A 27,345-nucleotide genomic window follows, 5' to 3' on the forward strand; every position below is an offset into this window, starting at 1 on the left:
TGTAGAAGTATAGATACTAGGGTTTAAAAAAGACTTCTTTAGAAGTCGAAGTATCAACTCAAGCTTTTTACTCAAGTAAAAGTGTAAATGTATATATATGTTCCCTTCCTGGTGCTGTTACCTTCCTCGCTGGTGCTTGGTTGTGACATTTCCCTCGAATCTTGAGTCTCTATCACGGACATCTTCGTCTACTTATCACAACCTTATCAACCGAAAATGCTATTTTATTCAAACGTCCTTGCTGGAGTGTGTGACGTGACGTCATGTGCAGGTGCGATGGATCGCGTACCAACCAATAGGGTGTCGGAATGGTATGTTTATACTTCTCATCCAACCACAATCAAATTCGCTCCATCCGGATGCCGCGATTTATCCGGATTTTTTTGTTTGTTTGTTTTTTGAATGACAAGCTGAAATAAAATAGGAGTAATGAGGATATTTTTAAAATTAAAAGTAAAAAGTCGGCTGAAAAATAATTACTCCAGTAAAGTATGGATACCCAAAATTTCTACTTAAGTAAGGTAACGGAGTATTTATACTTTGTTACTTGACACCTCTGATGGTAATATTTATACTTGATGCTTGAAGACAGACACCTGTGGTAAGCCTATTAAAACAGAATAATTTGTACTGAAAACAATTATTATAAAATGATAAGAGTCGCCAGGTATCAAAGGACGTTTTTACTTTTATATTTTGCAGACTTAAATGTTGCTATCGAAGTGTATTCTTTCTTTCCTTTGCCTACAGTATGTTGCTGTGCAGCTCATCCAGAAAAAGTAATAGTGAAATTAATAGGACTTGAATTGAAACCTGATTCTTGCTTTCTTTTTCTTTGTGTAATTGTTTATTTTGCATGTTTTTTTTTTTGTTTTGCAAAATGTAATTTTCTTTCCACCAATTCATATTTATGTGTTGACACCAAGTGCAGTATATTACCACCTGAGCGTGAAAATATGCTTGCGTTCCAACGCGGCATGAACATAATGGCTCATAACTCATTCCCATCGTTGACTTGGCTCTTCGGAGGGAAATCAGGTGATGAATGTGTAATTGCCCATGAAGGCTGCAGACTGCCGAGTGCCTCGGCCGTCATTTCGTTTGTCTGTGTTTTATTTGCTATCAGGACACCCGTGTATAATAACGCGGAGATGCTTCAGGGAGAACCGGGTGGAATATGATTACCTGAAGGAACCAAGCAGAGATTAAACACATTGAGACACAAATGACTCGCTGTTTGCGAGATGCTCTTTGGGGGCTCCTTAACAATCTGGACCAATTAGTTATCCCAGACGTCCTTAAGAAAAATTAATGCATAACATTTCAGGCTCGGGTAACACAATAGTTACTCGCAAAACCTGGTTCCTTGTGAAGTTCTTGTATAAAAAGAAGCTGTTGTATCTGTTGTAGACTCTACTGTAGCTTCTGCAATTAATTTGTGCTTAAATGTATATCTTAGAGTAAGAGTAAGAACTAAAGATCTGTTAATGGTTCTGGATTTATGTCTAAATACTGAAGAGTATCAAGTCAGCAATTACAGACTCCAAACATGACCTGCTCGATATTATGCTTTCGATGGATAAAACAGTCAGCACATTTAGACACGAAATAACCGTATAGACAGTTCTAAGTTTAAATCAAGCGTTTCTGTTCGGCATATTTTATCTCTACAGCGTGCATCTTATCCTGTTTAACTCTGTTAATTGTAAGCGCTCATGCGTCAGAATCTTCTTCTCAGGTGATGTTTACCCGCCGCAGCTAGTAGACGCCTTGCCTTGTTAATTAACAGTCTTAAAAGTTTGGAGGGAAAAGTGGCAACAACGCGTGAGTACTTTTAGATGTGCTGGAAAATCACAAGATCCCAGAGGTGTCAATTCATAGCTGAAGCCAGTAGACTGGAGTCAGAAAAAGACACTCCGAAGCTTTTAATCACGATGCTTCTGGTGGCATTTCATAACCTGGTAAAAGACCAAGTTGTGCTGCTAAATGTAGATAAATTAGTAAATGTTTCATGGAATGATTCAGTAGATTAGTTTTACATCCAGGTCATATGAACATATGAGCACTCATCTACTACACTTTGTTCCTTCATTTATAATTTTGTTCAGAAATATCTATTTCTTAATTTAAAACAAGGTTCTAGTAGTAGTATTAGTATTTTGTATTTTGCAATCCACTACTACAGTACAATAGATTTTAGATTAGCACTATCGCCTTGCACCTCCAGGGTCCGGGTTCGATTCCCGGCCAGGTTTGAATCCCGTCTCTGTGTGCATGGAGTTTGCATGTTCTCCCCGTGCTTGGTGGGTTTTCTCTGGGTACGCCAGTTTCCTCCTACAGTCCAAAGACATGAAGCTTAGGCTAATTGCTGTTCCTGAAATTGTCCGTAGTGTGTGTCTGTGTGTGTGTGCTCCCTTTCGGTGGATTGGCACCCTGTCCAGGCTGTACCCCGCCTTGTGCCCTAAGTCTCCTGGGATAGCCTCCAGGCCCCGAATACAGAATAAAGTGGTATAGACGACGATGAGTGAGTGAGTGAGTGAGAATAGACAAATTTCTCAAAGTTTAGAGAATTTGTATTTTTATTTCTCGATCATATAGAAATGCTGCATAACTACAGTAAATCATAGGCTCTGCTCTTTCTATCTCTCTGCGTGTGTCCTGGACATTTTAAACTGTTCCAGAAACTTTGTTTTTTTATTATAGTTATTTTGAAAAATAAATAAAAATATACATTTTAGCACAATACACATTTGCTTTTATTGTGTGTGTGTTGAAAGCTTTTTGATTTACCTCCATGGTGATGAATAACAAACTGATTTTATGGTGTCTAGACAATCATATTTGGTTTCTGCAGACTGAAAGCGTTTATTTATTCCTTTTAAGGCATGTCATTTTAGCCATTTCAGGCAGGTCTATTATCATGATATATGTTTTTAGAGGGGAAAGAAAAGGAACTTTATATGTACTGTAAGTTATTTTCAGTTATATACACAAAATGTTTATAGAATTTTTTTTTTTTCTGTATGAACCCCATTATTAGTCTTGTTTATCTTATAATAACATCCTGATGGCACTGTATATCCTCAGACAGACATATCAACCCTTTGCTCCTTTCATGGTTGCTCACTGTCTTTTCCTTTGTGTCTTTCTGATTCCTGCACAGTGTCCCGAAGGCTTGCGGCCTATGAAGGACGGATCCGGTTGCTATGACTACTCCATGGGTACAGACTGTTCGGATGGGTTCAACGGTGGCTGTGAGCAACTGTGTCTTCAGCAGCTTGTGCCCCTGCCGGACGATCCCACCTCCAACAACGTGCTCATGTTCTGCGGGTGAGAACACCCAGACACCCGGTGAATGTAGTTTCACTTCTGAACTGTAAATCTTCCCTGGCATCAAAAACAAGTACATACGAGTACACATCGATCATCCTCATAGGAAAAATCTAGAGTTTGCAAGTATTTTGCAAAGCTTTGATATGAACAATCCAAAGTAGGAAGACCTGAGTGCCAATACTGGTATCAGTAACGTCCCAATAACACAGACATGTACGTACTTACTGTATACTGGTAAAAACCAACATCTGATATCACATAACACTGCTGGTGCTTTGAAATATCTGCATTATGATGTAATCTTGTATTATTTTTCATTTTCTTTTATTGAAGCTAACCTTTTTCGACCAAAAAGACCTTGACATCACATTCCTCACCTCCCAGTCAATACTTTCTACAACCACCTTTCACTGTCTTTTGCCTTAAGTCTCTACCAGCTTTGCACATTTAGACAGTATTTTTTTTTTCCTATTCTTCTTTGCAAAGTAGCTTAAGCTCAGTCAGATTAAATTAAATGCAATTGTCAAGTCTTGCCACAGATTCCTAATTGGATTTAGGTCTGGACCGTTCTAACACGAGTATGCTTTGATCTACACCATTTCACTGTGGTTTGGGAAGTATGTTTAAGGTTGATGTCCTGCTGGAGGGTGAAGTCTCATGTCTTTTTTCCTCTAAAATTGTCTTATATTTGGCTTTATCCATCCCGTCCCTGCTAAAGTAAAGCATCCCTACTTGTCGCAGACTACAAACGGGACTACTTATGGCTTAACGGCTTTCTTCTTGTCACTCTTCCATAAAGGCCAGATTTGTGGCAGCCACGACTAAAAGTTGTCCTTTGGACAGATTCTCCCACCTAAGCTGTGGATCTCTGCACCTCCTCCCCAATTTCCCATGAGCCTCTTGGCTGCTTCTCCGATTAATGCTCTCCTTGCTTTGGCCTCAGATTTAGGTGGACGGCCATGTCTTGGTAGGTTTGCAGTTGTGCCATACTCTTTCCATTTTCAGATGATCGATTAAACAGCGCTCCATTAGATTGTCAAAGCTTGGGATATTTTTTTATATCCTAACCAAATTTTAAACTTCTCCACAACTTTATCCCTGATCTGTCTGGTGTGTTTCTTGGAGCTTCATGATGCTGTTTGTTCACTAATGTTCTCTAACAAACCTCTAAGGGCTTCACTGAACAGCTGTATTTATACTAAAATTAAATTACACACAGGTGGACTCTATTCACTAATTATGTGACTCCTGAAGGCAATCGGTTCTAGTGGATTTTTAGTTAGAGGGATCAGAGTAAAGGGAGCTGAATATGAAGACATACCACGTTTTTCAGATTTTTATTTGTAAAAAATATTGAAAATCATTTATCATTTTCCTTCCATTTTACAGTTGTGTCCCACTTTGTGTTGGTGTATCAAATGAAATCCCAGTACTGTAAATACATTTACGTTAGCGGTTGTAACATGACAAAATGTGGTTCTTCATGGTTTCAAGGGGTACGAATACTTTTTTTCCAGGCACTTTATATATATTATGTATATATTTTTTAAAAGAAACAAAATCATCTGCCAGTAAAACAACAAAAAAATTGTTGTAACGTTCAGCTAAATATAATAATCTTTGATTCGATTTGCTGTAAACTTAATTAAAATAAAAACTTTACCTACGTAGATTCAGGAATATTTTAAATGCTAAGATATACGCTCAGTGTAATGTACATTACCACGCCAATAAACATTCTTTTTTATTTTATAGCCACTATACATTATACAGGAAACATAAACAGAGCTGGACAGCATTTTTCATGGCATCCCAAATTGAAAAGCGAATAGGCTACTCATTACGGTATCGATTTCAGTATCTATACTATCGATAGTTCCTGTTCTGACTATTACTGTAGGACTGTAGTCTGGATAAACAAGGACTGAAAAGCATGTACTCGCACCTATAGTCAGTCTAAAAGCCTGGAGTGAGTGGAGGAAAATAATCACCCCATGGCAGTAGGTCAACCCTTATACAGTATTAAAGCACAGTGTTCCTGCACTATATGATTCATCCATTTAAAGCAGTAGATAAACAAACCCCGCTGAATTTCCATTCTCCTACTCAAAACTAATATCCAAACAAAAAGAAAACATAACCACACAGAAGACTTAAGCCCTTGAGACCCGCACAGCTCTTTAAGTCCTGGTATAAATCCACCCCCAATGATTGTGTTTATTACATCCTGAGAAATGAGAACTTTCCAAATTCTGCCGAGTTCTCTAAAAAAGCTCCTTTCATTTCGTGCTCAGTCACGACAGTCAGCGCTCGCAGCTACATTCAAAATTACATCTTATCTGTAGTCCCATACTGCGCTGTTCTCCTTCAGTGTGCCAGAAGGTCCCTACTCACCAAGGCATTTGGCTTTTTTTTGTGTGTGTGTATGTGTACTCAGGTGTGTGCAGGAATACAAGCTGGCAGCAGATGGACGCTCCTGCCTTCTCCTGGCTGATAACTGCGAAGGACCCAAGTGTCCTAAACAGGACTCTCGCTTCAACGACACACTCTTCAATGAAATGCTGCACGGCTACAACAACAAGACACAAGAAGTCAACCTGGGTCAAGTGTTCCAGATGACCTTCCGGTAAGCGGCAAGAGATTCGTTTAAAGGTCGGATTCCGTGTTCTGGCTGCTTAGTTTTCTTTATTTCACTCCTTTTCCGAGCACGCGGGTTCAGTGTCTGTAGCTTTAAATGAACACCCCTTTGTGGAAGTGCATTTTTCAATTCAATCTAAAACCAGGGACCAGGAACATTGATGTCTGTGACCTTAACAAGCATTTCCCACATTCTGTTCCCATCTGCATTTCTGCTGAACATAAAAAGGGAAAAAACGTGTTAGATCATTTAATCACTTTTAAATCACTATGACATTTGCGACGTATTTAGCGACGTAAAAATGAAAAGCTGAAGAAGTCTAGGTCCTCCATAACTGGTAACCTACAGTAGTTCCTCTTAGGAGCCAAGGAAATCTAGGTTAGGCAGTAATACAGTATGTAGCTACTCATTTACTGTAGCTCTTTAATGGACGCCCAGAGAACAGCAGAATGGGGAAGAACTGAGCAGAGTTGAGCAGCGCTCTATATGAGGTGACAATAGAGTTGCTTAAAATTGCTTGTTTAAACCTCAGGCAAAACAAAAATGAGAAAAGCACAAACGACATAATATATATATATTTTTTTTTGGAGAATGTCTAAACATGAGAATTTTAATTACTGCAGAATTAATACAACATAAGAAATGTCAGCAAAATAGTTACTGTCTCTTACAAATGTTCATAGGGCTACATAGAGAAACATCTATAAAGGTATAAAATGCTTATTCAGGATCAATTATTTAAACTACAGGAAGTTGTTTCATGAAGTTGTAGCTTAATAATTGTGATATATTAATTATGTGTAACATTGACGAAATCTACGGTGGCCCAGAAGGGCAAATCATCTTTCCCGTATATGTGTATGTTTTTTCCCCCATTATTGTTTTTTTCCCTTGTAAATGTGTGCTTTTTCCTGTTTGTGCACAACTACTTTTTTTCTGTGTGAGAACTCTCTTTCTCCCGTATTTTGCAAGCTAAAAGCTAAAGCTAATGCGCAAGGCATTTTGGGATTTCGAGGCCAACACGGACAACACCCCCCACCCCCTGCCACGGATTTTTATTATATTTCTTATTTTAGGTGTAATTTGTGATTTGTAAATCATAAACCTACGAATTTATGTTCTAATATATTATTTGATAGAGATTATGTAGGGGGACAATCCGAGGGCGGGGGGCATTTTAACGCGTAACACTGATAAGGTTCCGTCTTCAGTTACCTTTTGACCTCACTCCCATAGTCCTTTGCGCATTAGCATTTAGCTTGCAAAATACAGGAGAAAGACAGGTCTCACACATTTACAAGGGAAAAAAATACATTTATAAGGGAAAAAACATACACATATACGGGAAAGATGATTTGCCCTTCTGGGCCACAGTAAGAATCAGTAAATATGTTCAGTTAAAGGAAACTAACTGCAAGTGATATCTTAGCAAATAGAAAAAAGATCTTGGATGTAATTAAATTTAACTACATTTTCTTAATATAAGATTGAGATATAGATACAAGAAGAAACCGTGAATTGATGCTCTGTGAATTAAAGCATAGTCCTAAATGTTATGTGTACGACTTAATCCCAGCACTGTTAAGCCTTTAAAAAGCCATTCCAGTCTCTCGGATAATCAAGACGAATGTTGCGTGTGATGTGAGACCTCTACAATCTTACACGCTGAGGCTTTCTGTCTGGCTTTGGCTCAGATCCGGCACTGGGATTTATTCACTGTGTCGTACGGTTTCGACATTTATGCGCTGGATACTGGCACGGATGCGGCTGTGATTATTCCTGGGAACCATGCTAGTTTATAGAAGTAAAGGAGGCTATGAATCAGGGACAAGTTAAACAGCTGTTAAAGAAACGGCTAGTTTTATTCACGCTAGACCACTTTTCCCCCCAGACGAATGATATTATGATTAATCATATTCTTAATTCAGTATTTGGTATGTTTCCTTTCGTTACTAGTTTTTGCGGCTCATTTTCAAGGTTAACTCGGGTTAACCGGTTAAAGCGCATTACAAAATTTGCATGTAACTGATGCGGGCCAGGTCTTGAACCCAAGCGGTGGCCGACAAAAGTGTCGCAGGGTAGAGAGTAGTCCATTTAACAACCCCTGCAGGAAATGTTTTATTAAGCAATAAACTGTTAAACTATTAAACTTTTAAACTCTGAAACTGTATATTAAATGCATTTATAATGCATCGTAAGATAACCATGAAACAATTTTTGCAATTTTAAATATGGAATGAAATACAAATAATATGGTTGTCCGATACAGTAATGTTGTATACTAGTATCTGTAAGTAACTTATTAATAGCTTAAAACTCAAATTAAAATTTGTCACATACACAACCATCCACAGCACGTCCATGCTGTGAAATTCCTATATGACCATAACTGTATATGTAATCTAAACATAGAAAAATGTAATTCTAATAATATAAAAAGAAGTTATTTTAAATATAATAATTTTTTTAATATAGGCGTAAAATATAATTATACTACATATTAAAAGTATACAAAAAATACAAGAATTTGCAATAAATTGAAGTTATAGGATTAAAATGAAAAATGTAATTACTCAGTAACATGTATACTTGTACATACATATGTATATATGTTCTCCTTGTTTCTGATAACACTATGTGATGTGAAGCATAATTATTACAAATCACTATTTATGTTTTATAATCACCTACGAATCCTTTTTGAATCCGATTTGATTTATTAACGGGTATAGAACATTAATAACATTGCATTGCAAACACATTAATATTCTTTTACTTCATTTCTCTCTTTATTTATTCATTTATTTATTGAAAAAATATACTACATCCAAAATTTACAAATTAATTGTCATAATTTATATGTGACTTTTTGTAGTCTTTGTAATTAACTTGGTTAATTAAGTGCCAACAAATACTTTAAAGTTCAGTCCAATATAATGAGGAAGTTATTCTGTTTGTAATTAGGTGACGGTTTATTTGTTTTTATACAGTAGTTGTTAATAAATTCTACAGTTGCTTTATAATTTCAGTCTGTTATTAGGTATAAATGATCTTTAATATAAAAAATATATAAATACTGTATATCTTAGCACTACCACATGCAAAGTTACACTGTAATCATTTCATGCACTTGAAGCATCGTTATTAACTTACAAATACTGTAGATTTATAATAACACAGATATGAACTTAATAGAAAATACTTTTTTATGCCAAACAATTTTCTCTTAGAAATCCAAACTATGAAATGTTTTTCAACTGCGCCTTTTTAGCCAGGGACAAAGTACAACTCAGTGGCAAAATCGTTTATATTTCATCGTCTTTTTTTTTTTTCACTGAAAATATGGTAGTTTTAAAAGGCATCAGTACAAAGACTAACTCAAGGTTATTTACATGAGCTAGCCTAAGCTAGTAATAATGCTAATATAGGCAGCTTTAAATGAACCGTCTTTGAATAAACAAGTGCGGATTAGAAGTAGCTCGGTCATTATGGACCAGATAAAGCACGGCCATGAAACTCTGAATGTAGTCACTAGAACATAAACGGATGCTGAATCGTGCATGAGACATGAAGCAGAGCGAAAGTTAAAGCACCTCATTCCTCTTTTTCTTTTTTTTTTTTTAAAGTTGTAATGTTTTGAGCTATTCACTGTTCGTAATAAAAAATATAATGCCAAGAATGAAAATTGATTAGGATTTCGGAATCCAAAGGTATTTAAAGTTGAATTCAGATGACTATTTCTTAAAGAATCCCAGGGAATTAAGCAAGCCATGTAATCGTATTAGGGAATACTTAAGCAAAAGAAATGCTGCACAACACCGTCAAAGATTAGCGCAGACAGCTTCTCAGATGATATAATATACTATTACACTAATTAAAAGCAGCCGCCATGATATAAACACCGACAATGGTTCCTGAGGTCCTCGGGACTTACAGTATGTCACGCATCACTTTGTCACTTAAATCATCATAGAAAGTGAAACTGACCCTGGTACATTAGTTTTTGTCTCAGACGGGCCGTCTTCACCGACACACGCGCTGATAATAGCTATCGAGTTATTTCCAGTCAGTCTTCAACCTTGGTCTAGACACACAAACAAACACACACACACACACACACACACAGGCACACGCAGCCACACACATATCTGTCACACTTTCGTTTCTCATTTTAACAGATCACAGCTCTTTCTGCTTTTTATTTGAACAGATCGCACCGGCATCGCCGAAGCACTGCGTTCTCATTAGAAAGCCTGACACTTTTGCTTGTTTTGTTTGGGTTTATTAATAACCGGAGTTTCAGTGTGGAGGAAGATTAATGTGGTGAGATTAGAGAATGCACTCTGTCGCATTGTTTGGAGATGTTTGTCAGGAGGACCGGATGTAGGCCACAGTGCGATGTCATGATGTTTAACCCTCCTTTTTTTCACTTGAGTAGTCTTAGCCTTATATATCTTACAGTATACATTACATGATTTAATCCACCTCTCTAATTGTGTAGTCTTGTGGACTAAGCCATTTACACAGATCGCTAAAAGTGTGTGTGTGTAAGTTGTGCATTGGAGCTTCCATGAAGCAGACTTGTTAACTGTACTCCCTCAAGCTGAGATCTGGGAATCTCTCTGGACAGTATCCCAGGACTCTGCTGGCTCCCCTTCTTGTGCATCAATGTCACTGGTTGTCCTTCCTTGCATTACATTTACATTTAGGCATTTTTGGCAGACGCTCTTATCCAGAGCGACTTACATTTTTATCTCATTACACATCTGAGCAGTTGAGGGTTAAGGGCCTTGCTCAAGGGCCCAACAGTGGTAACTTGGTGGTTGTGGGGTTTGAACCTGGGATCTTCCGAACCGTTGTCCAATGCCTTAACCACTGAGCTCTAACACAGTTGTCTCTACTGTATATCACAATTTGGATATATATGGATACAAGTTCCTGCTTTCACCACATCAACTTTGAGACCAGACGGCTCACTCGCTGCCTAAGATATTCCGACTGTCCTACAAGTGTCACTGTAATGAGATGTTCAATAATTGAGATAGAATGAGATACAGTACTTAGATAGTTTGTTCTTTCGCACATGTTTCTGGCAATTATCATTTTTGTTTGTTTGGTTTTCAAATTGTACAAATTTAGCCTCATTGATTTCTTTATGAGAGGCTGTCATGAAATTGTTCTCCGAACGTTGGATGAGTTGGTGGAGACCGTCTTCGAAGAAGCCCTCTTTTTGGCCTTGTCATCATCAAATGCCTGCCACAAAGTGGTTTCCCGAAGTGATGGAAGAGGAAGAGGTCACTGGATGCGAGGTCGGGGTAGTAGGATGGATGAGGCAGGATTTCGTGCCCCAAGTCGCCCGCAAGTTTCACCATTTGGTGAGCTGAATGGTCTGACGCGTTCTTATGAAGAAGGCGCACTTTTTTTTTTTTTTCAACCCGGTCCACCATTTTGGTTTTGACCCTCTAGCGATATCTGATGCACTGTTTGATGGTTTATATGTTTTTATAACATTAACATCTGATTCCAGACATTTTCATTCAGAAACAAATTGAATTTCCATAAAATTTTTTTTGTTGTTGTTTGGTTTTTAAATCCCAACCTTTACGCCTTCTGCAGCTTTAAAAAAAAAAAAAAAAAAACACACAGGCGGAAATTTTATTTTCCAAAGCTCCACTCGTGCTTGATGAATGACTGACCGTTATTGTCATGACCTGTAATCCAGCGTCATTTCCCTTGAACAGTGCTCGCCTTGCCCTATACAGAGTCCACAAAAAAGGACAGAACATCAGGAATGAGTGTCATCCATCAAGCAATGATGACTCGTGTCCCTGTGTGGGTCTGGTCCAATCTGAACCCCGAACAGCATGAGGACGTGGACGAGCCGCGGTGCTCGATTTGCGCTCAGGCACACGGGCTTTCTTACAGCAAAAAGATGACAAAAAAATAAGAGCCTGCCAAATAGCACTCTCGCTTCCAAAATGAAATAACACTTTTCACAATGAGCTCTCTTTGGCACAGCTGACAACAAATACAGAGAGGTTTTTCTTTTTCTCTATTATTCCTTTCATTCTTGTTTTCTCTTTTTTTTTAGCTGCAATATAAAAAAAAAAAAATTCTGACATATGATGATCTTTTTTCCCCTTTACTTTTTGGTTGTTGTTGTTGTTGTTTTTTTTTTCAACTTTAACAACTTACACAAAAGCTGCTTTTTTATTATCAATATCGAATGTGCAGTCTGACTTGTTCAGATTTCTTTTTATTCCTTTATTTCACTGGATTTGTCTTACAATCAGGAAAAAAAAGAATTTATAAATAAATTTAAAAAGTCCTGATTCATATTAAAAGGAATAAAAAAAAAAAGAAAACTTTTTAAGCAGGTGAACACCTCCTTTTGTATACTTAAAAATGAAAGAATATGAAAATGAAAAATTATGAAATATGAAAAATTATATATATATATATATATATATATATATATATATATATATTTAATTTGTAATAAATCATAATAAATATTTGTTTACTTATTTAATTATTATAAATAAATATAATAATATAAAAAAAAATTGGTAAGGCATCGTAAGTTTTATGATTGTTTATGTTAATGTAATGCATTACACATGACCTTGTGTATCTCTTACTTTTTAATATCACTTTGTCTTTTACTGCCATAAAATAAGCTTGTAAACGCACCTTCACTATTTCTATTTAATGATCTTAAAATAAACATATTATTTACATTCCATTATTTATTTTTGTTCAAGTTATTTATTGAAATTCTGCCCTTACTTTAAATATGTTGATGCAGGAATAATTGTTTTAGTGTCTTATGCATTATGAATTGTTAATAAGTGCTGTACAGTAGTATTTGCTTCACAAAAGATAATATAGTTGAGCCAAGTAGAGAGAGAGAGAGAGCGCGCGCACACCCCGAGGCAATAATCCTAACTTGAAAGCGTTCTGAACATCTCGACACAAACCCAAGCTTGAAGTCTAGTTAGTGCGCTCGAGCGTAATGTGGGAACTAAAAGATTTTACACAGGAAATACAAATTGCTTATTGTAATAACTACACACAACGCAATATGTTAGCGGCTCGTCATTCCGATAGGAACAGATTATGTAAAATGAAATGGTGCAAACAGGAACATGTGCACGTAGAAGTAGAATAGATTCGTTGTTTCTGAACAAATGTTTATTCTGTTGAGAAATGTAATGCTTTATCAAACACTACTGTAAATAAAGACATGAACAAAAGCATCAAATCAAAGAATTACCAACATTTTGATATTGGTTGAAAATCCTAATGTTATGAATATGCAAATGTGCACGGTATGTATTTGCTTTGATCTTATCTGTCTCAGAGTTGATTATTTTTCTAAAACAGCACATCGCGGAGTGTTTTATTCCTCGCGGACCACCTTAGAATGACCTTACATTTTAATATTTATTAAAGAACTACAGTAACATAAGTACGCGTCACTGTTGGATAAAGAGTTAAAAGCCGATCAGCATCTGGCACATAACTGCTCATAACTTTCCTTCTACTCAACATTTTTTGGCATAATAATAATAATAATAATAATAATAATAATAATAATAATAATAATTTTCCTATAATTTCCTCCCGGTATTCCGGTTTTCTCCCACAGTCCAAAGACATGCAGATTGGGCTAATTGGTGTTCCCAAATTAACTAAAGTGTACTGTGAGTTTAATTAATGAGTGTTGACTGGAGGTCATAAAAATGGGAATAATTCAATGTCACCATTGGCCTCCCTGGGCCATAGTTGGACTACAAAGGTCCCTAGATAGATGGATGAAATGATAATATTATAGGCTTCTGTATAGGGCATTGTTGTCAAGAACAACTGACCAATCAGAGTTGAGAATTGACCAAAATGTGAGATTTTCTTCATTTCTTTTTATCTGAAAATATTTCATCATAAAATATGTATACATATTAAACATGAATAAATAATATATGTTTTATTAGGGTTACGTATACTTGAGCTTTCTGTATTTTATTGCAAATTTTCTGCCATTGTCATGGTATCCAGCTCTATACAGCGATGCTTTGCGCCCCACTGGGACAATGATTTATTTATTGGCCTCTTTTTATACGGACAGTTCCTCTAGAGCAAGGCCCTGGTTAAGTGTTTCATTCAAAATGGCAAAAGCAGGTGAGATCGTATTAGTAGCTTCATGGACAGCTTCCCTGCATTCCCTGAGAGTGTATTCTGCTCCCAAGGCCTTTTCCATAATCACACACCAGCCAGGAGAGAACTCCACAAGGACTGGATTTAAGTCGACAACCAAGGCAGCAGAAATGGTGGTTTGAGACAGATTTAATTCCCATTTCACTCTCACACACACACACACACACAGGGACGGTGAGTGTAATTAGACCGTTGGTCGTAAGCAAAGGCTTATGCAGTTGCCTGATAATATACAAAAGGCCTCTAGGAAGCAACGAATCATTACGGGAAGGGAAAGTAAAATGAGAATGTGCTGCATAAATTGAATATGGTGTGTAAATTTGAATAAATTAGCACATGTTCATGTTGGTTTGACCGTTTCAGATCAGTGCATGTGTTGCAGATTAATGTGACAAGTACTGCGGTCACCTAAATCGCATTCAGCACATGCGGTTTACTTTTAGATGTTGTAAGTGCACTCACAAAACGGAATAAATATTAATTATTATAATTAGCTGTAGTATTAATATCATATTAGCAAAGTTTGGGTTTTTGGGTGTGGGGAGAAAAAAGATTTTAATTTAAGACTGATCAATATAACTAAAGTTTAAAGTTGTAGTGCTGATAAGTCATGACCTCACAACATGTAAGGGCCAATCAATTTTCAGTATGCAAATGATGCACATAATGACCCTAAACATAACCCTTCTGTTGATTTATCATCAGTTGTGTTGGTTTCATATCATCCTACTGTAGAACTCATTGTTGAAGCAAAGTAATCATTATATATATATATATATATATATATATATATATATATATATATATATATATATATATAAATTGTGTACTGAGAAAAAGAAGAAAAAAATGCCAAATTGCAAGGATGTAAGGATCTGAATGATCTCGGTAAATGCCGAATAGTGAAATCTTGATGACTGGGTCAAAGCAATTCCAAGCATTAGCCCCTTGTGGAGTGTTTTTGGTTATGCAGTGGTTAGTATCTAATACAAAGGGCAGTTGGTGATGTGGTCATGTGCGCCCAATGCTAATAAAGGACAGGCCATCTGGTCTGATCCAAGAGAAGAGCTACCGTAGCAAAATTGTTAAAAAAATAATAATAATACTGGCTTGGATAGTGAGAACACATAGTGCATTGCAGTTTGTTGCATATGAAGCTGCGTAACCTCAGACCGGCCAGAGTGCCCATGCTGACTCGAGTCCACCGCTGAATGCTCCTACAAAGGACATGTGAGCATCAGAGGTGGACCATGGAACATAAGAAGAAAGTGGCCTGATCTGGTGAATCATGATTTCTTTTGCATCATGTGGATAGCTGGGTGCATGTTTGTCGCTTACATAAGGAATATATGGCACCAGGTGTCAGGAAGGGCATCCAGCATAAAACGTGAGCCAAGCTTGTACAGTATGTATGGACCAAATGGTCTGCTGTGGCGACACATTGCCGGGAGAAGCCAAAGGAACAAGAACAACAAAAACAACATCATTCTGTGCTCCTAAAGGGATAGAGACAGTCAGCAACAATACTTGGGTAGGCTGTGGCATTGACACATTACTCAACTGGTACTAAGGGGCCAAAAGTATGCCATTACAATTGTAGCCTTAGTTTTCGGTCCTTAGCTGACATGTGCAAAACCCGGTGTGGTGGTCTGCTACCGTAGCCCATCTGCTTCAAGATTTGACATATTTGGCTTCAGAGATGCTCTTCAGCTCACCATGGTTGTACAGTACCAAGATGTTATTAAAGTTGCCTTTCTATCAGTTTGAATCAGTCTGGCTATTCTACTTTAACTTCCGGCAACAACGAGGCATTTTCGTCCAGAGAACTGGCAACAGACTATTCTCTGTAAACCTTATTCAAGAAAATCCCAGGCCAGCACGTTCAGAAACTGAAAAATCTGGTATCATCAACCAAAGAAGTTTTAATAATCATATATTTATTTTATTGTAGTCTTATAGTGGCAGCACAGTGACTTAATGGTTAATACTGTTGCCTTGCACCTCTAGAGTCCATGTCCAATGCCTGGCCAAGTTTGATTCCTCCGTCTGTGTGTGGAATTTATATGTTCTCCACATGCTTGGTGGGTTTCCTCGGGGGACTCCAGTTTCCTCCCATCGTCCAAAGACATGTAGATCAGGCTAACGAATGTTCCCAAATTTCCCGTAGTGTGTGTTTGTGTGCGCCCTGTACTGGATTGCCAATCCATTATCCCTGCCTTGTGCCCTAAGTCTTCTGGGACAGGCTCCAGGCCCGCTGCGACTCTGTATACAGGATAAAGTGGTATAGATGAGACTGAGTGAGTGAGTAGTCTTATAGTAATAAATATTAAATATTTGAGGTCATATCATGCAGTGTTATTTTATCTCACACATCATTAGTATCATTGTAGACTGAAGTCTTAGCAAAGTTTATTTTCAAGACGAAGTGAGTTCACGGTCAAGGTCAAATAAAAGTGTAGTAATGCTGAGAGCAGATTTTACTCCTGATGGTCTGAGCAGAGTGTGTGTGTGTGTGTGTGTGTGTGTGTGTGTGCATGTGCACGCACTTGTGTGTGTATTCATGCTGCTGTAGTGATTAAATCTTAAAGCATCAAAGACCACTAGGACATGGACCAAAGATAAGTCCATCAAGGGCGAAATGTAGCAAAAATATTAATTAAGAATAAAAGTATCTATATTTATAATCAAATGATTGATCCTAACTGTCGAGATTTCACTTTAAACTTTATCTCTGCATAATTTTTTTCTTTAAAGTTTGCCATGTAGCTAGTCCTGATCTCAGTTAACCCTCTGAACGATATAGAAAGCCAGCCAGGATTTTCAAACCAAAATCATTTAAAAAGAGCATTTTATTAAGCCTCCGCTCTCCTCCAACACACGCCAACCTCTCATGCTGGGAATCTTTAACTCGCGCCAACATGTGCCAATTACTCTGACCCGTTAATCGGTTTCGTGAAATAAAAAAGATTACACATTATCATCTCCTGCTCTCCTTTTGCATATGCTGCAGAGTGCATTAGCGCTAACACGTCTAGCTCGAGGCATGTTGTTTTGTGTAGGCTTTTTGTACGATTGAGGAACTTTTTCAGTGCCTGAAGGACTGTGACGACACTAAATTCAGTAATAAACGTGACAGTGACGGGTGCCTGGGTGTAATTAGCCTGTTTGAAGGGGGGGGGGGGGGGGGGGGTGCTAGAAGGTATAGAGTTTGGTGTTTAGGTTAAAATAAATCAAGTCAGAAAGTGCATATACTGTACATAGGTCGACTGTAAAACACATGGGTGCATGCTGTTATAGGGAAATAATCAACAACAGCATGGTGTGATGAAACAGAGTTACTGTTATGACCCTGAAGCATCTCAGAACAGCTCGTCCCAAAATGTTTTATTCCATTTATTCCCATGTTGGATTTTTTTTTTTTTTCAGCATAACCTCTGATTATTACGAAGCCCTGACACATGAGACTCCTTCCATAAATCTCTGGTAGTTGTTACCATAGAAACGCTAGCATATTATAATATTGCATTAATATAAACCCGTGATGTGTCTTTACACTACTGTGAGACCTGCTGCTGTAACATTTATCTCTAATCAGTCAGGTTGTACCGGATGTTCAAGTCAAACCAGGACTCTTGATGCCGGAGCCATGATCAGACTGCTCGCTAAAAAATTTAAAACGCTGGCCTCCCAGGAATTCCAATTATAGCCCAAACATGTTGATATGGCTTGCAGTGAAGTCAGGACATGAAAGCAGAGTTCCCGTAATTTGATGAATGATCGTGTCTACAGTTCCCACAGACAGACACAGCTCTTCCGCAGGTTGGAGATGTCTATTTAGAAGGATTAGTTGTTCCACTCTTCAATTGACCACATATAAAATTGATTAAGCTTCTAAAACAGCTTAATTTATAAATGTCATGGATAAACATGATTAGTATTAGTGTTCATTTCTTTGCTGTGCTTCTATCCTCCTTAACTGGTTTAACTGGCGTGTTACTGATCAGGAGGTCGGCGGTTTGAGCCCCTCCTGATCAGTAACACGAGATTGACACTGTTGGGCCCTTGAGCAAGGCCCTTAACCCTGTCTGCTCCAAGGTCCTGTATAATGGCTGACCCATGGCCATGGTGCTCATGCCCCAGTCGACTTACAAGAAGCTGGGATATGCGAAGAATAAAGAATTTCACTGTTCAGTAATGTATACGTAATGAATAAAGCCTGAACTTAACTTAAAAGCCGGGACCCTTTTACCCCCATGCAAACGTTTGCCCTAAGGCCATGCAGTTGTCATTTTTAATCCACTGTGCTGTGCTTATGCATGAACCAAAACATTGCGTACTGTCTAGTCAACACAATTGTACACCTTGTGCAAGGGTTTCAGTTTAAGAAAACGATGGTGATCAGTTAATCATTTGCTTTCACAGTTACAGTATACAATGTGTAATGATTTACTGCATATGCTGGTTTGATGATATTTCTTCCAGTGCAAATTCCATAAATTTATGAAATAATGCAGAAAACAGATGTAAAAGTTTACATCGTCTATTTGGACTCTAACCAGAAAATTTATATCCGCTTCATTCAGATCGTTATTCCACTCAGTTTAGCAATTAAGCGCTGCTGTTTCTGCATGAGCGGTGATTGCTGACTAAAAAAAAAGAAGATATTTTTAATTTACTGTGAATTCTCTGAATGCTAAACTGAGTACAGTACCTCCTGGGAAAATAAGCATTTCTAGCATGCCACCTGTTTCCCTCTCGCCTCTCTGGGTTCTTTTTTTTTTTTTTTTTTAAATCCATTAAATCACCTGTTGTTGTTTCTTTTTTTTTTTCAACTTCAATCTGTATTTCGGTTGATAATATGCGAGGTCACAGCTCTTGGGATCCGCTATCAGCTCTCTGCTATCTTGATATAATAAAAGTGAAACCACATTTAATTAGCGTGTTCATTTCGGTGACTGACACACTGGCACGCAAGTGTAATTTTTTATAAAATTTGCGCATGCAAAACAGAGCATGTATTGCACTCAGTGGGAGGACCTTCAGGCCACGCCGTAGCCGTCTTTATTCATCAGCGCTGATAACACACTCGGCAATGAGATGTTGGGGGAGAGAAAAGTGTTGTTTTTGTTTGGTTGTTGTTGTTTTTTTTAACTGTGAGTATGAAACCGGATGGACAAAACAATCTCTCTCTCTATCTGCTTGTCAAGGTTTTTTTTCTTCTTTTTTTTTTTACCTAATACTCATTTGATGACATGCTTCTGAATTATAAATACTTTCTATTAAGCAGCATGAAAGCATTATAAACCCATGTGCTTTGTTATGTTTATGCCATTTGACAGGAGATCTTATTCAGAGCGACATATTTCATTTATACACATGAGTAGTTCAGGGAAAACGGGCCCAACATGACACCTTGGTGGTCGCGAGGTTCAAACTCATGACTTTTCCAATGTGTCAACCGATACACTGGCACTTTCCTCAGTTAAGTGGTAAAAGTTAATGAGGGTTTATACAGTTGTGTTGTGCAGTCGTTGGAAAATAATCAACAGTTGGTGGTATGATAAAGGAGACTTACTGTTCCTAATTGTTTCCCAAAAATGTCTTGCCTTAAAATGTTTATTTCTTCTATACTACACCACTCCTTTAATATTATTTATTCATTCATCATTCATCATCTATACCGCTTTATCCTGTATTCAGGGATCACAGGGGCCTAGAGCCTATCCCAGGAGACTTATGCGGGGTACACACTGGAAAGGGTGTCAATCCATTACACGCCAATAAGCCTAATCTGCATGTCTTTGGACTGTGGGAGGAAACCAGAGTACCCAGAGGAAACCCAGCTAGCACGGGGAGAACATGCAAACTCCATGCACACATATTGGTGCTAAATAATGCTAAATTAGCAAAAGTCAATGTCCCATTCATCCACAAAGTTTTAGTAATCAACAGGGTTATGTTGAGTATAAAAGGCTCAGGTGGTTGAGGCTCTGGATTGCTGACCTGAGGTTTGAGGGTTCAAGCCCCACCACTGCCGGGCTGCCACTGTTTGACCCTTAACCCAATGCTCATATACTGTAAAAGTAGCCACAGATGTAAATATTAACCTATGAGAATGTTGATTGGACAGTGAATTGGATTGGTGTTTTCTTCTGATTTGAAATTCAACACATCCCCATGATGCGTCTACCTAAACTGTGCAGAAGTGTTTTTATGCATTCACAGCCTTTAATTAGTGTTATTTCACATTTACAGAATGTGTTTGTTAAAATGTAGCTTTTTTCTACTCTTGTCACTTTTTTTTTTTAACTCAACAGCATGTGCGATCGCATCATTTGCATTCCACTTCATGCATTTATTCATTCTACAAGACACAACAACAAAAGCCTCAGCTCCTACTGGTCATTTTAGGAACTGCACTTCAGCACAGTTTAGGTCAACATCACTTTATATACTCGATAAATCACTGCTCATCTTTCAGCGACCAGGTTTACAAGCTTGCATGTCATGCTCATGTCCATGCCGTTGCCCCGGCAGCTGGCTAAGAGTGAGATGAGATCGTTGCCCATTACTTTTACTTTTAGTGTAATAAAAGGTCTTGGGTGGATGATGAAATTGGCTCAGTCATGCCTGACCCTAATGGGTGACCTAATGGTATTTTCTTGGGGGGGTGGGGGGTCAGAGAAGTGTAAAAAGAAATAGAGGATGAGATCTCAAGGTGAGATGAGGTGAATGAGAGAAATGAGGAATACTGTACTAAAAGAAGACATGAAACGTACTGTGGTTAAATTCAAAAAGAAAAATCATGGCATATAATATTAAGGGAAATGGATAGTGCCTACAAATGAGTGGATATATAATTAGACCGTGTCAAAGTCATTAGAGTACAAGGCTTGGCTCTTGTTCGTAGACTCCAATTACATTCAAGGTCTTTTTAATTCTTCTATTATTTTTCATTTTTACCCCATGGCCCTATTACATTCTGACAAATGTAAAATATTTCAAGAACGAGATAGAGAAAACAGGGAAGACGAAAAAAAAAATGTGTGCTACACGAATTTAAGCACCGAGTTGTTTTTCATATTGTACTTTTAATGTCATTTTCTACATTAAATGCTACAAATTCTGGCTATTTTAACTTTAACAAACAATTTCTTCAAGAGTAACTTGTTAGGCACATTAACAGTACTATTGTAGAACTAGCTGGTTCAGCTAGCTAGCTAAACTACATCATTAGCAAGAAATTGTATCATAATTTCTACAGCAAATGCTTCCCTAATGGCAGGAGACTATTAAGCTACTTTACCTAGCTAGCTAATATCACTCATGATTTATTCCATTCTATCCTGTATGCAGAGGCCTGGAGCCTATCCCACGAGACATAGGGCATAAGACAGGTTACACCCTAGACGGGGTTTCAGTCCATTGCAAGGGACACACACAAATACGCACACTATAGGGCAAATGGGGAACACCAGTTAGCCTAATTTGCATGTCTTTGGACTGTAGGAGGAAAGTGGAGTACCTGGAGGAAATCCACCAAGCACAATGAGAACATGCTAACTCCATGCACACAGACCCCGAGATGAGAATTTAACCTGGAACCTAGAGGTGCAAGGTGACAGCGCTAACCACTACACCACCAGGTGTTTGTGTTCATGTTTTCCCTGTGCTTGGTGGGTTTCCACCGGGTAATCCAGTTTCCTCCCATAATCCAAAAACATTCAGATTAGGCTAATTGGTATTCCCAAAAATTGTCTGTAGTATGTAAGTGTGTTGATGTTGTGCCATGCGACTGACACTCTGTCCAGGGTGTACCCTGCCTTGTGCCCAAAGTATCTCAGGATAGACTTTAGGCTACCTGCAACCTTGTATACAGTAAGCTGTCTAGAAAATGAATGAATAAATGAACTCTTAATGGTGGGGTGTTGGTGGCTCAACTTGTTAAAGCTCTGAGTTCAATCCCCAACTTCACCAGGCTGCTGCTGGGGCCTTGAGCAAGGCCATATAAGCACTGATCCTAAGCTCGGACCCCTGCCTACTAACAAAGCTGGGACGTGCGATAAATAAAGGATTTCACTGTGCATTAACGTATCTGTGATGAATAAAGCCTGAACTTAATATTACATAAAGTAATATGGTACTGCGTCTACTGCACTATACCAGTAGTACTGTATGAATCAATATGTGCAAATATACCATGTTTTATATATATAATGCCATAGTACCCACTTGGAGCTTTATAAAGTCGTAGGGTAATGTCTGAAGTATTAGAATAATAGCATAATAAATTATGGTGTATGTTTAGGTATAGCTTACCATAGTCAACCTTCTTGGAGTAAATCCGGGGATAGTCTCACACTCCTATGGTTTTACCAGGCCAGCATATATTCAGCATATAACGATTTTAATCTGCCTTAAACGAGTCTGACTGGCGACAGAATGGAATGCATAATGCATAATGCATTTGAAAACTCCATGCCACTCTAACACACTCAGCAACTTTTCACAAATGCAGCAAAGTCAATCAGCATCGACTCCCGGTACTCAAGTCCTCGGCTATAAATCCTAATACCCGAATCTGAGAACAAACTCCTTGCAGTGCTTGACTAGCACTTAATCAGTGTCTAATCTGTTTACTTTCCCATTCTATTGTGCCTTGATAAACTGTGCACTTGAAGTCTTCGCCTGCTAAAGTAAACACTCCATTGTTTGAGCTGAGCATAAATTACGGCACCCGGCACTGCCCTAACAACTCTTTAATTCATAATTCAGGCCTTGTTGTGCTTTATGAACATGATAAAGTGGGCGAGCTCCTTGGCTGGCTGCAGCGTGCTACTCCGGGGTGACATTGCAGCTTTATCACATTGTGGTGGCAACTCTTGCATGCTCATTACGCATGCACTCTTCAAGCAACAGATATTAAAGCTGCTAAGATTATTGCTCATATTTGGCCTCTCTGTATCCCATGCCAGCTCTTATAAATCTCTGCCTTTAAGGCTCAGGGGATGGAAGGAAGAATGCGCTTTCAAGGGCAAAAACAAAAGAGGAGGAGATGCTAGAAAGAGATAGTCAGGCAGTAAGTTGGCCGGTGGAGGCTGCATCTCATATAGCGCTGAAAGGAAAAACATGTAGTTGGGGCATCGATAGCAGGATGCATGAGGAAGCTGAGGTTTCCTGGATATTAAAATAAACGCAGGTCATGAATGTGGGTCAGTGAAGGATTCGTAAGCCTCATAGGATTGGACTTTTATTTCTCTAATCATCAGCTTCATTTTCATTTTATATTCATTTTGCTTTGTTAGCTTTGAATTGAAGCTACAATAAAGTCTAGGAGACTCAATGTATAAATATGAACCAAAGGCCACCATACAAGTGAATGCTCTACTATTACAACAGACCACTATTTTGGACAAGTAGAATCACTTTGTTCCACAATTCGATATCATTCTACTCCCTGAGCTAAGTTCAAACTGTATGGAAGAGAACAAGATTATGTGGATCCTGTTATTGTTCTGTTCTCAACAACTGCAGTTCTTTCCTAGGAATGATGTAAAAATAATGATATAAAACCAGCTTATAATATATTAAGCCATAAGCATACAGTAGATCATAAGAACCCACTGTGATACAGGTGTCACAAACCCATCAAACGTTCTGTAAAATTCCTTATTCAGCTTTATCTTTGACTTTAACTTATAATGTCCCTAAGTGACATCTAATGGTAGTGCACCCAGGTGAAAATGCCTTGTGAAATCTTTTGAAAATGTGTTCCGAATGGTCTGTTTGGTCTGTGTTATCGTCGTCTATATCGATTTATCTTGTACACAGGGTTGTAGGAGGCCAGGAGCCATCCCAGGAGACTTAGAGGCAGGATACAACCTGGACAAATCTTAGTCGCTAGTGGCCAGAGCGTAACAACTCATGAAAATCATTATATCACTTCAAAGACCTCATATATTAATAGACACAAAATGAAAACATGGTCGGTTTAGAAATACTGCTTCATTATCGTTAAAGATAATTGTTCAGGCATTTAAAAAATGCAATATGGCATCCCACAAGGCTACTGTTAGGCCTGTTTTTTTTTTCCTGTTTTATCCAGTTTACTTGGATATGCAGTAAATTACGATAAAACAGAGTGGTGTTTACCTTAACATGGATGATAAAATATGAATTTACTTAGTTTGCACTGTTACTGAATATCTCCAACATTCTATAATACCTAGTAGTCTGTCATGTGCAGCATTCCTTCAACTGGACAAATTATCAATCCAGGTACCTGGGAAAATCAGATCATCTAGCATGGACATTTTCTTGTTACTGTTGGAAGAAAACCTTTTCATACTGCATTCTTCTCCATACACAAAAGCAACTTAAGGCTATAACATGCACAAGCAAAGAATGCAGTCTATGTGGAATATTTTTACTGCTCTAATACTGTAAATTAGATTGTGTGTCGATGTTAGAAGTCGGATCTTGTTGGAAATTCAGCTCAGGGTTACATAACGCAAACTCTAGCACGACACACATCGAGTCATCAACTGAAAATTAAGACGCTTGTGAGACTGGAATGACACTCTTACATAATGAGAGAACACTGCGGCTTATCGCTGTGAAACGTTAGCTAAAGGCAAACATACTGTAATACTTCATAACCAGAGAGTTACATTTTGACAGTTATTTCCTTTCAAACTTCTTTTAATTGGCTTTCAAAGCAGACATGACTCGAGACTAGAGCTCTTCACTGGGCTAATGAATTTAGGACTTGTCCACCTCGGCACGTAGCCTCAGGTGTTGTTTGAGCGTAGCTTGTCTCATTTTCTTTGAGTAACGTGGAAACTGTAATATGTGCCAGATGTCTGACTCTGATAGTATGTTTAGTCTCGTGTTTGTTTTCAGCAGCTTGTGTGTGAATTGAAAACATACACAGAGTGTATCATCTCTACATATACAGTAGGGTGCTGGCATAAACCTAAGCGTACACGCATTCACACACACAATTTTCTTGATTTTCTATGCTAATCTAGCGCTGGAGTGATAAGCCCATTCGAAGCATTGTGTCTTTTTAAACAGTTTATTTAGCTCATTCAGCTTCCCTGTCCCACATACACATTTAAAAGGAAACAAATGTGTCAAACACGTCCTGAAAATGTTTTCAAGGCCGTTTTTTAATGCTAACAGTGTACACGACAGCTGTTCTCCTCTGTCTGTCAATATTACCGCCACCTCTGTTACATTGGATTTAAATTACACAAGCGGTGTATTTGTTACAACAACGACCTGAAAAAAAAAAAGACACCCGTCGAGAGGAGATACCCATCTGCTCTTTGGCAGTCCAACACAGGGCTGATAATTTGAGTCAAAGGCGCAAGCGAACATTTCATTCTCGGCTTGTCTCCGGCAATATGGCCGACCAACTGGATCTGTTCCTGCCAATATAGAGGTGTCAAAGCGATGAAGGGCCATGTTGTCTTTTGTGCCAATCACACTGTGTCTGTCACTGTTTGTATGAGTGAGTGAGCGAGTCTGTGTGTGTGTGCGTGATAAGGTTGGATGACAGAAGCTGTAAGACTTTGCATCTACAAGATAGAGGCCATTCTCATCCTGACAGCTGCTCACCTCGTACAATAAAACAGCAGGGCAAATAACAGCAGTCTCACATCTTCTAGAACACTTTATCCAGTATTCAGGGTCATGAGGGAGGGTACACCCTGGACAGGGTGCGAATCCATTGCGGGGCACACACATACTGTATACACACCCATTCAAACACTACGAGCAATTTGGGAACGCCAATTAGCCCAACCTTTGGATTGTGGGAGGAAACTGGAATACCTGGAGGAAACACACCAAGCACGGGGAGAACATGCAAACTCCATGCACATAGAGACGGGAATCAAACCCGGACCCTGAAGGTGCAAGACCACAGTGCTAACCACTACAGTACACCACTGTGCCACCCATACCAGCAGTCTGTGCTAATCAATTACCGTGCCAATATTAACTATCTGTCAGTGTTTAACGAAGTAATGGCAGGATTTGGGCTAGTTTAATGAGTAATTAGGCAAGGGTGTTGACATGTCTAACAGGAAGCAAATATTAATGGTCAAAAGCAGAAGGGGCAGTTATTTATTTGCCAAATTGTGAAAAAAAAGAATAATTCGCTAACATAAAAATGACATTAATAAATGAAAGTGTTATAGGTTAAATAACACATAACACACCTTTTAAGCTTTGATATTGCTTTATGTTTATATTAAAAACCAAATCTAAACATTAATGTGGTTAGAGTTGTCATTTCTTTGATCCATCCATCTGCCCCAACTCTGCATTCTTCTGTCCATCCATCTTCCTGTTCATTCATCTGTTTTATCCCGCCAGTCATCCGTCAATTTAATATTCCAGTCATTATGCCAAGCATCCATATAGCAATCTAGCCATCTGTCCATCCAGTTATTCATCCATCATCTGACTAACTTCACTAGCTATCATCCTTCTGTCTGTCGATCCCAGTGCCGGTACATCCATCTACACTTCCTTCCATCCATCCGTCCATTTATTCATCCATCCATGCATTTCTTATAGCATTAATCCAAGGTTTCATCTAAAATTAATTCGTTCACCCAACTCCCTAGTTGATTCCACTTTGCACCAAAACTACTCACATACCCACTCATCCATCTAGACTTCCATTCATCATTCTATTTATCATTGCATCCATCCACCCAACAGTCCATCCAATCATATAGTCATCCAGCCACAAAAAACGTGAATCCCTTAATCAGTCACAGACTGAATGATTTTGCCTATCCATGATTAAACCTTTCCATCCATCTTCTTTAATCATAAATGTATATTTTATTCATCCATCTGTCCAAAAGTCACCATATCCTCAACTGATATGTCCATCCAAGCTGTCCATGCATCCACCCATCCACTGATCCAGCAATCCTTCCATACATACATCCATTTACCGTTCCTTACATTATTCCATACTGTATATCAATATATTCATACAGCCACATATCCATCCATCCATCCATCCATCCATCCATCCATCCTTCTATTCATCCATTTATCGATCTATAATTCCCTTCATCCACACCCATATTTGTAATTTCAATTTAACAAGGCATTGCATTTATCCACTTTTC

General features: G+C 38.3%; 1 protein-coding gene across 2 annotated transcripts in view; it reads left to right on the forward strand.

Moving 5' to 3' along the window:
- Positions 1-27,345, forward strand: part of LOC128511888 (astrotactin-2-like) — a 434,725-nt gene that overhangs the window by 312,825 nt on the left and 94,555 nt on the right. For both annotated transcript variants that reach the window (XM_053484912.1, XM_053484914.1), the window contains exons 12-13: positions 3,164-3,330; positions 5,771-5,959. In XM_053484912.1, the coding sequence (XP_053340887.1) occupies positions 3,164-3,330; positions 5,771-5,959 (356 nt within the window). The remainder of the gene's footprint in view (positions 1-3,163; positions 3,331-5,770; positions 5,960-27,345) is intronic.

The sequence above is a fragment of the Clarias gariepinus genome, chromosome 24 (genome assembly GCF_024256425.1).
Source record: "Clarias gariepinus isolate MV-2021 ecotype Netherlands chromosome 24, CGAR_prim_01v2, whole genome shotgun sequence".
NCBI classification, from domain to species: Eukaryota; Metazoa; Chordata; class Actinopteri; order Siluriformes; family Clariidae; genus Clarias; species Clarias gariepinus.